This window comes from Bos mutus, chromosome 11 (genome assembly GCF_027580195.1).
Source record: "Bos mutus isolate GX-2022 chromosome 11, NWIPB_WYAK_1.1, whole genome shotgun sequence".
Classification (NCBI taxonomy): domain Eukaryota; kingdom Metazoa; phylum Chordata; class Mammalia; order Artiodactyla; family Bovidae; genus Bos; species Bos mutus.
The window spans coordinates 57,161,928-57,175,683 of NC_091627.1; the positions used below are offsets into that span (position 1 = coordinate 57,161,928).

The window sequence follows — 13,756 nt, forward strand, 5'->3', positions numbered from 1 at the left end:
TCTATTTGCCTTTGCTTCTATTATATGTTAATCCACCACTAAGAGTATACTGGTACTTTTTTTTTTTTTGGCTGTGCCGTGTGGCTTGTGGGATCCTAGTTCCCTGACCAGAGATCTAACCCGTGCCCTCTGCAGTGGAAGCCGGGAGTCCTAATTACTGGACCACCAGGAAAATCCTGGACTGGTACTTTAGGAACAAACCAACTTCCTTTTCCCCTGAAGTCTTGCATTTAAGCATAGTCTCTTGAGAACAATTTTAAGAGAAGATTCCCTCAAGCAGTTAACAGACAATTGATTGTGGGTAGAGCATATTTTTTAAATACATAAAATCAGTTACAGTTAGTGACCCAGTGCAAGTCTGAGGATCTTTGCTGGGCAGCCTGTTGACTGTTCTATGTCTGCTTTGCGGAACATGGATACCACATGGATACCACAATTAAGGCTCCCCTTTGCCTGACCTGAAAAGCCTTATCTTTCTGATCTCTGAAATTCAGATCAGGAAGAAAAGGGGATAGTGAACGAAGCCTAGGACGCAGAAGGCTTTATAAAGGCCTCAAACCACTGGCTTCCCCAGTGGTTCAGTGGTAAAGAATCTGCTTGCAATGCAGGAGACGCAGGAGATGTAAGTTCAATCCCTGGATCGGGAAGATCCCCTGGAGGAGGAAATGGCAACCCACTCCAGTATTCTTCCCTGGAAAATGACATGGACAAAGGAGCCTGGTGGGCTACAGTCCTTGGGGTTGCCAAAAGTCAGATACAACTGAACGCCTGAACGCAAAGCAGTTACTGAGAGAAGCAGCTTTTGAAGAGGTGGCTGGTTCATCTGTGGTGGAGCATTGGCTTTACTTAGAGCTTGGAAGAAAGTCATGAACAGTAGAAGGGAGGATACATGCTTCCTGGGAACCAGAAGTTTCCAGAACTTTGGCTTGGACCAACCCTAGAAAGGGGCTTCCCTGGTGGCTCAGCAGTAAAGAATCAGCCTGCAAGAGACACAGGGTCGATGCCTGGGTTGAGAAGATGCCCTGGAGAAGTAAATGGCAACCCCCTCCAGTATTCTTGCCCGGGAAATCCCATGGACAGAGGAGCCTGGTGGGTTATAGTCCATGAGGTTGCAAAGAGTCGGACACGACTGAGTGACTGAACAACAACAACCCTAGAAACAGGGAATAGACAAGGATCACCTGAGTTGGAAAAGGGTTGGGTCTGTGTGATGGGACGGAAGGATTCGAGCACAAGGTAGGTCTGAGATGCTCTGCTTTGGGGCAAGCTAGACTTGGCTAGTTTCCTTGCCCAGGGAACACCCGTGTCCTGGCTTGTGTGTGCTCTCTGTATTGTACAGCAGGAATTGTCCGCTGGTTCTCCACATCCCTACATTTGACCTGGCTTCATGCTGCGAACATCATGTGCCTGGAGGACAGCAAAGGAGAGAAATCAGTGGGAAACTTTTCTTGGGATGATAGCCTCCAAGGAGAGCTTTCCCTGAGTCAGCCCTAAAGGAGTGATCTTTTAAAAAGTAATTTTGTGTGTTTGTTTATTTCTGGCTGTACTGGGTTTGCACCGCGACGCAGCCTTTCTCCAGTTGCGGCAAGCGGAGGCTTCTTGCTGCAGTGGCTTCTTTTGTTGCAGAGCACGGGCTGCAGAAAGCAGGCTCAGTTGATTGTGGTGCTAGGGACATGTGGAATCTTCCTGGGCCAGGGATCGAACCCATGTCTTCTGCATTGGCAGATGGACTCTACCACTGAACCACTAGGGGAACCCAAGAGAACGAGTTTTGCTAATCATCTCCAGAGGCTGCATATTCCCAGCCTGATAAGGAAAAGTCTACCTTCCTTTTTCATTCTGTGAACTCACCACCTTCCCATCCATTTTCTGGACAATGATGCCACCTAATGGGAACCAGTAATAACTCACAGAGTGTTTTAAGTGAGGAGACTGCATTTTCCAATATAACTCATGTTTCCCTGCTTCGTGCTTAACTCTGATACCCATTCCGTGCTGTTTGCCAGTTTCTGATGAAGACAGCACATGGCCAGTCCTACTTTCATAACAGCGTTAAGCATTTTAGGATGACTCTGGGTACCTATACTCAGTTCTCATATAATACACTTCAAATATATTACAGTCTTGTTTGTCAGTTATATCTAAATAAAGCTGAAAATTTTAATTTCAAAAAGATGGCTATAAATGATGTAAATAACAGATGCACAAGAGATATGTCAAAATGATAATAGGTACTGGGTTATGCTAGTGTGACTGTGGGCACAGGGGGTTTGTTGGGGTTTATTGTGTGTGTGATTGTGGTTTCTAAATGTTTTATAATATAGCTTGTATTTTTTTCCTTAGGAAATTTGCATTCATCATATGTATATTTTTAATAGATAATAAAGTTGGAAAACACAAGAAAAACAAAATCATTTGTACTCCCACCATTCAAATATACTTACTCTTTACATTTCGGTATGCTTCTATTTTTCTTTTCTCTTTTTGGCCGTGGTGTGCAGCTTGCAGGATCATAGTTCCCCAACCAGGCATTGAACCCAGGCCATGGCAGTGAAGTGCCGAGTCCTAACCACTGGACCACTAGGGAATACCTGCTAGTCTTTTTAATTTTTTTATCATAGAATTTACATGTTTTTAAAAAACTGTAATTTTTAAGTTACACATTCATTCTGTGTATTTCTTTTATCATTTACTATCACTCTTAGTAATAATTATATTGGTTTTTATAATATAAAAATCGCCCTATATTGACTTACCCGGTGGTCCAGTGGCTAAGACCCTGTGCTGCCAGTGCAGAGGCCCCCGGTTCGACGCGTGGTTGGGGAACTAGTTCCCATGTGCCTCTAGTAAGAGTTCGAATGTCGCAACTGAAGACCGTGCATGCCACAGCTAAGACCTAAAACAGCCAAATAAATAAACATTTTTTTAAAAGAACCTCCCAAAGTTAATTATGCCTTGGGAAGGAAAAAAACACCTTTTTAAAAAGTTAATAATAAGTAAATAAAATTAAAATCGCCCTTCAGACAAAGCTGCTTCCGTGAAACCTGAATGCGTCATTGATTGCATTAGTTCAGTTCAGTTCAGTTCAGTCGCTCAGTCGTGTCCGACTCTTTGCGACCCCATGAATCGCAGCACCCCAGGCCTCCCTGTCCATCACCAGCTCCCGGAGTTCACTCAGACTCAGTTCCATCGAGTCAGTGATGCCATCCAGCCATCTCATTTTTCTGTCGTCCCCTTCTCCTCCAGCCCCCAATCCCTCCCAGCATCAGAGTCTTTTCCAATGAGTCAACTCTTTGCATGAGGTGGCCAAAGTACTGGAGTTTTAGCTTTAGCATCATTCCTTCCAAAGAAATCCCAGGGCTGATCTCCTTCAGAATGGACTGGTTGGATCTCCTGGCAGTCCAAGGGACTCTCAAGAGTCTTCTCCAACGCCACAGTACAAAAGCATCAATTCTTCGGCGCTCAGCCTTCTTCACAGTCCAACTCTCACGTCCATACATGACCACAGGAAATTCTGTTAATAGAAATCCGACCTTAAAATAATCTTTTAATACTCTTATTTGCGTTACGTGTTCTTGTTCGTGGAGACCTCTTCAAAAGCCAGTAAGGGAACAGGTGAAAACAGTAAGAAGAAAATAATTTTAGAATATACCTGCAACTACATGCAACGCCAAAGGAGCCCAACCAAGGGAGTTGATAGAAGTTGTCCAAGAGGAAGTACCAGCAGCCCCGCCGTGTACCGGCGCCACCTAGTGGTTGTAGTTGCGAACGTCTGAAATCTCGGTCTCAGTTCTGCAGGTCTAGGTAGGACCTGGGCCTCTGGGTTCCAGGCCTTGCTCCAGGACTCTGCCTCTCATCTCTGCTTAGCCTACTGAAAACAGAGCAAGACTACTGTGAGTGCATGAATACTTAGGAGATGTACATATCGTAGCTTGCATGATGAGCACCAAAGGGGTACCGACTAAAAGGCAAAAAAGGCTCATGGAATCTAGAAATGAAACATTCAACAGGAAAGACAGAAGTTTGGAATTCTGGCCCCTGCTGCTGCTGCTAAGTCGCTTCAGTCGTGTCCTACTCTATGCGACCCCATAGACGGCAGCCCACCAGGCTTCCCCATCCCTGGGATTCTTCAAGCAAGAACACTGGAGTGGGTTGCCATTTCCTTCTCCTGAGATGCCATCAAATTATCATCCTTTTTACAGATCTCTTTTTTAAACACATCTCTCTTCCACTTGTAACTCATTTACCTTATTACCCAAAAAGATAAGTATATGTCCTTTCTCTGACAGATGTTTTGATTGGGCTGTTGGGTTGGCAGGTGATGCAAGAGAAGACACCCTGGTTTGTTAGCATGTAAAGGGCTGATATGAATCCAGTTTTGTGACTTACTAGCTCTGTAACTCAGGCTACATCACTTCATCTTTCCGTGCTCTGTTTCCTCATTCCTCAAACCAAGATAATCATAGCTCCTTTAGTAGGTTATAATAAGGACGCTAGCCATTTTTGTAATAAAAATCCTTACTGTTAAGTGAGATTAGGTTAAAACAATTAAAAATTCAGTTTACTGATTCCAGGGCACACAGGTTTCCCCCCTTTTTAACATTTCTGAAATCATGATGTGTTGATGACATGCCTGAATTTTACTTTCTTTTTTTTTTTTAATTTAGTGTTTATTTATTTTATTTACTTAGCTGCACCATGTCTCAATTGTGGCACGCAGGATCTTTTAGTTGTGATATGTAGGATCTAGTTTCCTGACCAGGGATCAAACCCAGGCCTCCTGCATTGGAACGTGGAGTCTTAGCCACTGGACCACCAGGGATGTCCCTGGTTTTGCTATCTTAACAGTTATATAAAATGTGCTCCTTACATTTGCTGATGTTTAAAATAAAATGTGATAATTAGGTCAGCAGGGTGTTTGATACGCTCCAGGAAGAACAGTTCTAATGCCCTTGGTAGTGTCTATAAATGTAAACCTTGAACATGACAAGTGGTTATATGAGGCCTGGTGGTGACAGTTCTCCCACGGCTCTGTTCCCAGTCTCAGACTTGAGCCCATGAGCTACTATTTCTAAGAAGTTTATTTGGCAAGCATGTGTTGAGCGTTTCAGAATTCACTGAGAGTACACAGAGCATGGGTCATAATTCTGCAGTCTGCCATTTACCACACAGCATACATGAAGTGAGTGATGGTGGGCTGTTTTGAAGAAGGTGTGTAGGAGGCTGGTGTAATCCCTCCTCTAAATCTCTTGATTCTTTTTCTGCTGTATTTGTTGTTCAGTCATGAAGTCTTATCCAACTCTTTGTGACCCCATGGACTGCAACACACCAGGTTTTCCTGTCCTTCACTGTCTCCCTGAGTTTGCTCTAATCCATGTACGTTGAGTCCGTGATGCCTTCCAACCATCTCATTCTCTGTCATAACCCTTCTCCTCCTGCCCTCAGTATTTCCCAGCATCGGGGTCTTTTCCAGTGAGTTGGCTCTTTATATCAGGTGGCGAAAGTATTGGAGCTTCAGTCCTTCCAATGAATATTCAGGACTCATTTAATTTAGGACTGACTGGTTTGATCTCTTTGCAGTCCAAGGGACTCTCAAGAGTCTTCTCAATCACCACAGTTCGAAAGCATCAATTCTTCAGTGCTTAGACCTCTTCCAACTCTCACATCCATACACGACTACTGGAAAAACCATAGCTTTGACTAGACGGACCTTTTTCAGCAAAGTGATGTCTCTGTTTTTTAATACACTTTCCAGGTTTGTCATAACTTTTCTTCCAAGGGGCAAGCAGACTGCTACTTTCTCTTAAGTTCTCTACAAGGACTGAATGCGATGCTGCATGGAAAATACCTGGCACATATTCAACTCAGTAAATAACCACAGATTTTACAGGCATACCTCGTTTTATTGTACTTTACTTTCCTGTGCTTCACAGATACTGCATTTTTTTAATGAATTAAAGGTTTATCCAGCAAATCTATCAGCATCATTTTTCCAACAGCCTTTGCTCACTTTGTTTCTCTGTCACATTTTGGTAATTCTTGAAATATTTCCAACTTTTCCTTATTATTATATTTGTTATGGTGGCTTGTAATCAGTCATCTTTGATGTCACTGTAGCAAAACGATTACAACTCACTAATGGCTCAGTTGATGATTAGCACCTTTTAACAATAAAGTGTTTTTGATTAGAGTATGCATGGGTTTTTGTGTTTTTGTTTTTGTTTTTTTTTTGCCTTTTCATACTATTCATGGGGTTCTCAGTATAAAAAGGCAATTATATATATATATATAATATATAACGACACAGAATGAAATAGTTGGATGGCATCACCGACTCAATGGACATGAGTTTCAGCAAACTCTGGGAGATGCTGAAGGATGGGGAAGCCTGGCGTGCTGCAGTCCGTGGAGTTGCAAAGAGTCAGACACAACTGAGGGACTGAACAACAGCAACAAATGTTTATTTTCTTAGACATAATGCCATTGACACCTAACACTGCATGTGCTCAGTGTGTCCAGCTCTGCGACCTAATGGACTGTAGCCCACCAGGCTCCTCTGTCCATGGGATTTCCCAGGCAAGAATACCAGAGTGGGTTGCCATTCCCTCCTCCAGGGGATCTTCCCCACCCAGGGATCAAACTCGCATCTCCTGCATTGCAGGTAGATTCTTTACTGCTGAGCCACCAGGGCTTCCCCATACGTAACATTATAGAATAGTGTAAGTGTAACTTTTATAGTTGGACTGTGAAGAAAGCTGAGTGCCGAAGAATTGATGCTTTTGAACTGTGGTGTTGGAGAAGACTCTTGAGAGTCCCTTGGACTGCAAGGAGATCCAACCAGTCCATTCTGAAGGAGATCAGCCCTGGGATTTCTTTGGAAGGAATGATGCTAAAGCTGAAACTCCAGTACTTTGGCCACCTCATGCGAAGAGTTGACTCACTGGACAAGACTCTGATGCTGGGAGGGATTGGGGGCAGGAGGAGAAGGGGATGACAGAGGATGAGATAGCTGGATGGCATCACCGACTCAATGGACATGGGTTTGAGTGAACTCCGGGAGATGGTGATGGACGGGGAGACCTGGCATGCTGCGATTCATGGGGTCGCAAAGAGTCAGACACGACTGAGCGACTGAACTGAACTGAGCTGAACTTTTATATGCACTGGGAAACCAAAATCATTGTTTCACTTTTCTGCAGCGGTCTGGAAGCAAACCTGCAGTATCTCTGAGGTCTGTCTGTACACCATTTCCTTGGCAACTGGCCCTAGTCTTTTTCCCTCTGTCTTTCAGTCTAATAAAGTTCCTGTTGTTCAGCACCCGCACCACATGCATCCGCTGACGCCCCTCATCACCTACAGCAACGACCACTTCTCCCCCGGCTCCCCTCCCACACACCTCTCCCCAGAGATCGATCCAAAGACAGGTGAGTTGGCTGCCGCTCAGGCTGGCCCAGGTAACTCAGAAGAGAATTGTCTGAGGAGTCACACGTGCTGACAAAGCAAGAGTCTTTATTGGGAAGGGGCACCCGCGTGGAGAACAGTATGATAAGGGGACCCAGGAGGACTGCTCTGCCATGTGGCTCACAGACTCGGGTTTTACGGTGATGGGGTTAGTTTCTGAGTTGTCTTTGGCCAGTTGTTCTGACTCAGGGTCCTTCCTGGTGGTGCACACATTGCTCAGCCAAGATGGATGCCAGGTGGGAGGTGGGAGGATACATGGCGTCTCATTTTGACCTTTCCCAAACTCTTCCGGTTGATGGTGGCGTATTAGTTCCATGTTCCTTGCCAGGACTTCCTGTCATAAAATAACTCACACAAATGGTTTCTTTGGTACCTGGCCAGGGTGGGCAGTTTCAGTCAGTGTGTTTCCCCTAACAGACTTATAAGTATAGATACAAGGCAAGAGACTGAGTTGACTTTTTTCTCAACTTATTCACCTACACTGTTCATCCCAGAGAGAGCCATCGTTTTCATAAAATTCCCATAGAGTTGCTGTGGCTCAGAGCATTTTTGGAGTCCCTCTTTAGATAGCTATTACAAGTTACAGATAATAAGGAGGATAAATGTGGAACAGATGTCACTGAGTCCAAGCTCAGTCTGGTCACCACATGACAGGCCTGTAATTGGGAGGCAAGGAATAACAACTTTATTCAGAAAGCTGGGTATCCAAGAAGATAGCGGACTAATGTCCTAGAGAACCATCTTATCGGAGTCTGGATGCCAGTTTCTTTTATAGAACAGAGAGGGGGAGGAAGTAAAATAAAAAGGCCGTTAAGTCTTGCAGAATATCTCCCGGCTTGGCCTGCATCAGGACAGGGATGTGTTAGTTTCTTCTTACAGCCAGTCACAGGTGGGCCAGGTCAGAACAGTCTCCCTGTGAGCTGAACAAAGTCACTTTAGTCTAACTTTCCAACAGAAGGGCAAGGTTCCCTGAGACAGGCCATTATGTATGCTTGCAGTTTATATACAGCATCTTTTCAACAATTATAGTAACAAGAGCATGAAGAGCAAAGGTTAAAGTCAAAGAAAAACAGATCCAACGTGGAATCAGCTATTGTTCTTCCCTGTTACACGGAAATCTGAAGTTTATTTTTCCACGAATGAAAAAGCTTTTCCAGGTGATGACTCCAGAGATAACCTTGGGTTTCTCAGTCCAAGATTTCCTGCCTGTGTCTTGGACACCTCCAATACAAGTAGTTGGAAGTTACTGGTGACTGAGGGCAGAAACAGTGAAAGAAAAGGCACTGCAAGCTGCAGAGCATCTGGGAACAAAGGGTAGCCTCCTGTTTGATGTGACTTTAAGGTGTAGGGTCAAGGAACTGTCTGACACATTTCTCCTTGGAAGCAGGAATCCCCCGGCCCCCTCATCCATCCGAGTTATCTCCGTATTACCCACTGTCTCCCGGAGCTGTTGGGCAAATTCCACATCCCCTCAGCTGGCTCGTCCCACAGTAAGGAAACTTACAGCCTTTCTTATCCCTCCTTCCTTACACTGAGCTCTGCCTCCTGTACCTCCAGCCTGTCCTTGGGGTCCAAATATAGATGCCCCCTGCCCCGGCCCCAGCTCCACAGTGGAGCCCTCTCACCAAGCCCAGAACTTCCCCAGGGCATCAGAACAAGTTTCCCAGGCAGCATCTTCCCAACTCCCACTTCCTACTTACTGCCTTTTACTCATCATCCTATCTTCCCAACCCCTTCTCCGTCCCTATGAACGTTCCCATTTCAGCCAGTTTCCTGACTGCATTTCCTTACTCCTGGCCCTTATAGGCAAGGACAGCCCATGTACTCCCTTCCTCCTGGTGGCTTCAGGCACCCCTACCCTGCCCTCGCCATGAATGCCTCGATGTCCAGGTGAGTCCTGGGGCTGCGGCTGTGAGGGGGGAAGCAGCAGTGCAGGGAATGCTTGTCTACTGGCTCCCCTGCAGTTTCTGACCATTACATGACACAGCTTTCTCTTGGTAGTAAGCAAAGAGGCAGGTGCTCACCTTTCCTCCCTGCCTCTCTGATTAGTTGTGGGATGGAGACAAACAGGCTCTGCTCACTCTTGCCCCATCTCCCTCTCTAAGAGAAAAATTTTAAAGCCCTCGCACTCAGTCCTCTTGCATGTTCCCCTATGGGCTGGGCAGGGCTTGGTGGCATTGAAGCATTTTGAATATGTCAGACTGAAGCCAGAGGCTGGGAGATTGATTGTTCCTGAAATGACGTCAGGAGAAGGGAACTATAAAAGAGGATTTCCATCTCAGGGGCTGACCTACCTGACAATCGTACCACCAATGAAAAAAAAAAAAATACAACCCACAGCATAAGCCTTTCTTTCCTTTCCCCTGTGTACCTGGCCTCCGACCTCCTGCACCTTCTGTTTTTCATCCCACCTGCTTTCAGCATCGGGTATAGGAACCCTGTGCGTTTGTTGGGGAAGGGAGGTTTGTTGGGTGTTTCCCAAAATGAGTTCTTTCGAGGTCAGCCAATAGCCTTCTCTTGCTCCAACTCTGCAATGGCAGAGATATTCACATGCCTCTGCCATCAAGGCTGGGTTCCATCACATCTTCTGCCAGTGACAAGCATATAGCCTGAATCCCTCTGTTGTTTTTGTTTCCCCCTGGTATGCAGCCTGGTTTCCAGTCGGTTCTCCCCTCACATGGTGGCTCCGGCCCATCCTGGTCTGCCCACCTCAGGGATCCCCCACCCCGCCATTGTCTCCCCCATTGTCAAGCAGGAACCAGCGCCCCCCAGCCTGAGTCCGGCTGTGAGCGCGTGAGTAATGGGCAGCCTGGTGGCGGGTGGCCAGTCTCTGAGTAGCAAGTGCCATTGATTCTTCTCCTGGGGACCTTCAGCTGACGGCTTCCTCAGCCACATCCTCCCCACCTTGCGAACTGTTCCCTTTGAACCCTGGAATTCCCATCCTCTCAGAGACACCATGCATCTTTTCTCACAGTAAGGGAAGCCCTACAATCAGGACTTTGAAAGAGAAACTGAGAGAGCTTTTAGCTTCCTTCCCTGTCCCCGCATACACTTGAAAATTGCAAGGGGAATTTTCTCAAGGTCACATGGTTGACTTGGGTCAGAGCTGAGTCCAGCACCATGGCCCACGCTTTGTCCACTGAAAGTCAAAGTCTCATGGCCAAGGAGACCCGCCCCCGCTCTGTTTCTACCTACAGTGCTCTGCCCCCTCCTCTTTCTCACCTGGGGCCAGTCCATCTCAGCTCCCCCCACCACCTTTGTCAAGGGCACAGCTTCTTTGTCAGGAAGTTGTCCTCTCCTAGAATACGGCTGGAGGTCAGTCAGAGACTAGGAACTGGGTGCTCAGGTGCTGAAAGCAGCCCTGGGCAACTCTCATTAGCTGCCAAGTGACTCATCCCCCGCTCCCCAGAGGCAGCCAGCCCTTAGCCTCCTTGAGAGATGACAGCTGACAAATGCTAACCTACAGCCTTGTGACTTCCCAGGAAATCACCAGTCACAGTGAAGAAAGAGGAAGAAAAGAAGCCCCACGTGAAGAAGCCTCTTAATGCCTTCATGTTATATATGAAGGAGATGAGGGCCAAGGTGGTGGCTGAGTGCACCCTGAAGGAGAGTGCAGCCATCAACCAGATCCTGGGGAGGAAGGTAAGGTCCGCCCCTGTGTTCCAGGCTGTGCAGCTCAACGTCCCCCACGCTCACCACTCTGTCCTCGCTGGTCCTCTCTCTACAGTGGCACAACCTGTCCCGAGAAGAACAGGCCAAGTACTACGAATTGGCCCGGAAGGAGCGGCAGCTTCACTCACAGCTCTACCCGACCTGGTCAGCCCGGGACAACTACGTACGTGCCCACTCAGGCACCAGGGGCAGCCTCCAAGTGAGGATTTGGGGGAGAAGGAAGCTGACTGCAGTGATAGAGGACCCTTAAGGCCAGGGAGAAGTCTGTATTTCTCTAGAAATGAGGAAGACACTTTAATTCTCAGGAGGGCCACAAGGACATGGTTTTGGTGTCCTAAGGACAGACTTAACTTTGTGCCTGTCCCATTGCAAGTGGGGCATGCATGCTTGCTAAGTCACTTCAGTTGTGTCTGACTCTTTGCAACCCTGTGAACTGTAGCCCGCCAGGCTCCTCCGTCCATGGGATTCTCCAGGCAAGAATACTGGAGTGTGTTACCATTTCCTCCTTCAGGGATCAAACCTGTGTTTCTTGTCTCCTGCACTGAAGGGCAGGTTCTTAACCACTAGCGCCACCGGGGAAGCCAACTGGAATTGGAAGTGGACTCAGCCTTTAATTCCATCATTCAGGGTGTGGTGTCAGCTGTGTGCTAGTTCTGATGATCAGTGTCTGCAGCAAAGGGTTCCCACCCTGGGGCTCACAATGCCATGAGCTACTGCCTACATTTCTGATACCTCCCTGGAACTGGACAGGTTTTTTAATTTTATTTTTTTAAAAATTTTGGTGGGGCTGCACGAACTTTCTCTAGTTGTGATGTGCAGGGGGCTTCTCTCTAGTTGCAGTGGGAAGGTTTCTCATTGCAGTGGCTTCTCTTGTGGAGCACAGGCTCTAGAGTATGCAGGTTCAGTGGTTGTGGCACACGAGCTTAGTTGCCCCACAGCATGTATGATCTTCCCAGACCAGGAATCAAACCCATTGGCAGGTGGATTCTTAACTCCTAGACTGCCAAGGAAGTCCCTGTATGTATGTTCTTACTTGCTCTTTTTTTGCTAAAAGTCTTCATAGCTGAGTTAGTTTTTTTTTCCCCCTTTGGTGCCAACTGAGCCCACACCTTCAACAGTGAAAGCATATAGTCCTAACCACTGAATCGCCAGGGAATTCCAGCTGCATGAGATTTTCAGTGATACCTGGGGTGCCTCAAAAAAGATCAAGAACCTGACACTGTTCTAGAGAGAGAGATAGAAAACTAAGCCTGCAGGGCAGGGAAAGAATGAGACCTTCCAAGAAAGTCAGGACCTATCTGAGCTGAGGGGAGGGAGGCGGCCCCCCAGAAAGGCTCACCATGCCTCCTCATGAGGCTGATGCACAGAATGTGACCTGGGCGCCTGGTACAGAAAATATCCTGTCTCCCCACTTCATAACTGAATCCATCAGAAAAGCCGTTATTCTGTCCCTGGTTATTACCTTTTCCTTTGGCCATATCTTTCAGGGTAAGAAAAAGAAGAGGAAGCGAGAAAAGCAGCTGTCCCAGACGCAGTCCCAGCAGCAGCAAGTCCAAGAGACAGACGGTGAGTCTTCAGGAGGGATCTGCGTCTTTACTTTTTGCCACTGTGCCAGCTACACCTGCCAGCACCCTGTGCGTGGGTCTCTGATGGACACCGTGTCAATGCTGTGTTTTAATATTAATAGCTGCCATTTTCAAGGCCTCTGCCTCATGTACACTTGTTCGTGCGTGCTAAGTCGCTTCCATCATATCCGACTCTTTGCGACCCTATGGATTGCATCCCGCCAGGCTCATCTGTCCATGGGGATTCTCCAGGCAAAAATACTGGAATGGGTTGTCATGCCCTCCACCAGGGGCTCTTCCTGACCCAGGGATCGAACCTGCAGCTCTTACGTCTACATGCATTGGAAGGCAGGTTCTTAACCAGTAGCACCACTTGGGTATACTCAGGTGGGTGTTATTATTACCCCCTTTTGGAGATGATCAGTTCAGAGGCTCAGAGAAGTGAAAGGACTTTCCCGGTCATGCTGCTTGGTAAATGGAGGGAGGATTTGGTCCAGCACTTTCTCATTCAAAAGGTGCTCTTCAATTCAGTTGAGTCTTACTTGAGGGTTAGATTCTAAAATCAATGCAGTAAAAGTAAAAATTGAATGTTGTTGAAATGAGACTTGAAATTCCCTTAGGAACCCAGCCCCTTAGAGACTGGCATACCACCTTTCAGTGAATCCAGTAGATTCAGGTTTTCCTTCAATGTTTGGTTGGCTGAATATCGGAAATAATCATTTGCTTGGATTAGGAAGGCCCGTTTGTGCCACAAATATCTTTTTACATCAGAATTTCACCCAGCACAGACTAGCCCATACCTTGGCCAGTATTTCAGTCACATCTCCCATCTCACGTTCATTCCAGGACAAGGGTAGAACTAGTTTAGTTCCATCTAAAGGGCTTCACAGGTGGTAAAGAATCCTCCCGCACTGCAGGAGACTTGGGTTCAATCCCTGGGTAGGGAAGATCCCTGGAGAAGGGAATGGCAACCCACTCCAGTATTCTTGCCTGGAGAATTCCATGGACAGAGGAGCCTGGTGAGCTATAGTCCATAGGGTTGTGAACAGTGAGACGTG

At 46.8% G+C, this 13,756-nt stretch overlaps 1 protein-coding gene across 2 annotated transcripts in view; it reads left to right on the forward strand.

Moving 5' to 3' along the window:
* Window positions 1-13,756, forward strand: part of TCF7L1 (transcription factor 7 like 1) — a 202,993-nt gene that overhangs the window by 186,770 nt on the left and 2,467 nt on the right. The window contains exons 5-11 of one of the 2 annotated variants that reach the window (XM_070379413.1): window positions 7,292-7,424; window positions 8,849-8,951; window positions 9,268-9,351; window positions 10,111-10,254; window positions 10,944-11,103; window positions 11,189-11,332; window positions 12,621-12,699. In XM_070379413.1, the coding sequence (XP_070235514.1) occupies window positions 7,292-7,424; window positions 8,849-8,951; window positions 9,268-9,351; window positions 10,111-10,254; window positions 10,944-11,103; window positions 11,189-11,332; window positions 12,621-12,699 (847 nt within the window). The remainder of the gene's footprint in view (window positions 1-7,291; window positions 7,425-8,848; window positions 8,952-9,267; window positions 9,352-10,110; window positions 10,255-10,943; window positions 11,104-11,188; window positions 11,333-12,620; window positions 12,700-13,756) is intronic. The other variant, XM_070379414.1, reaches the window with a different exon arrangement.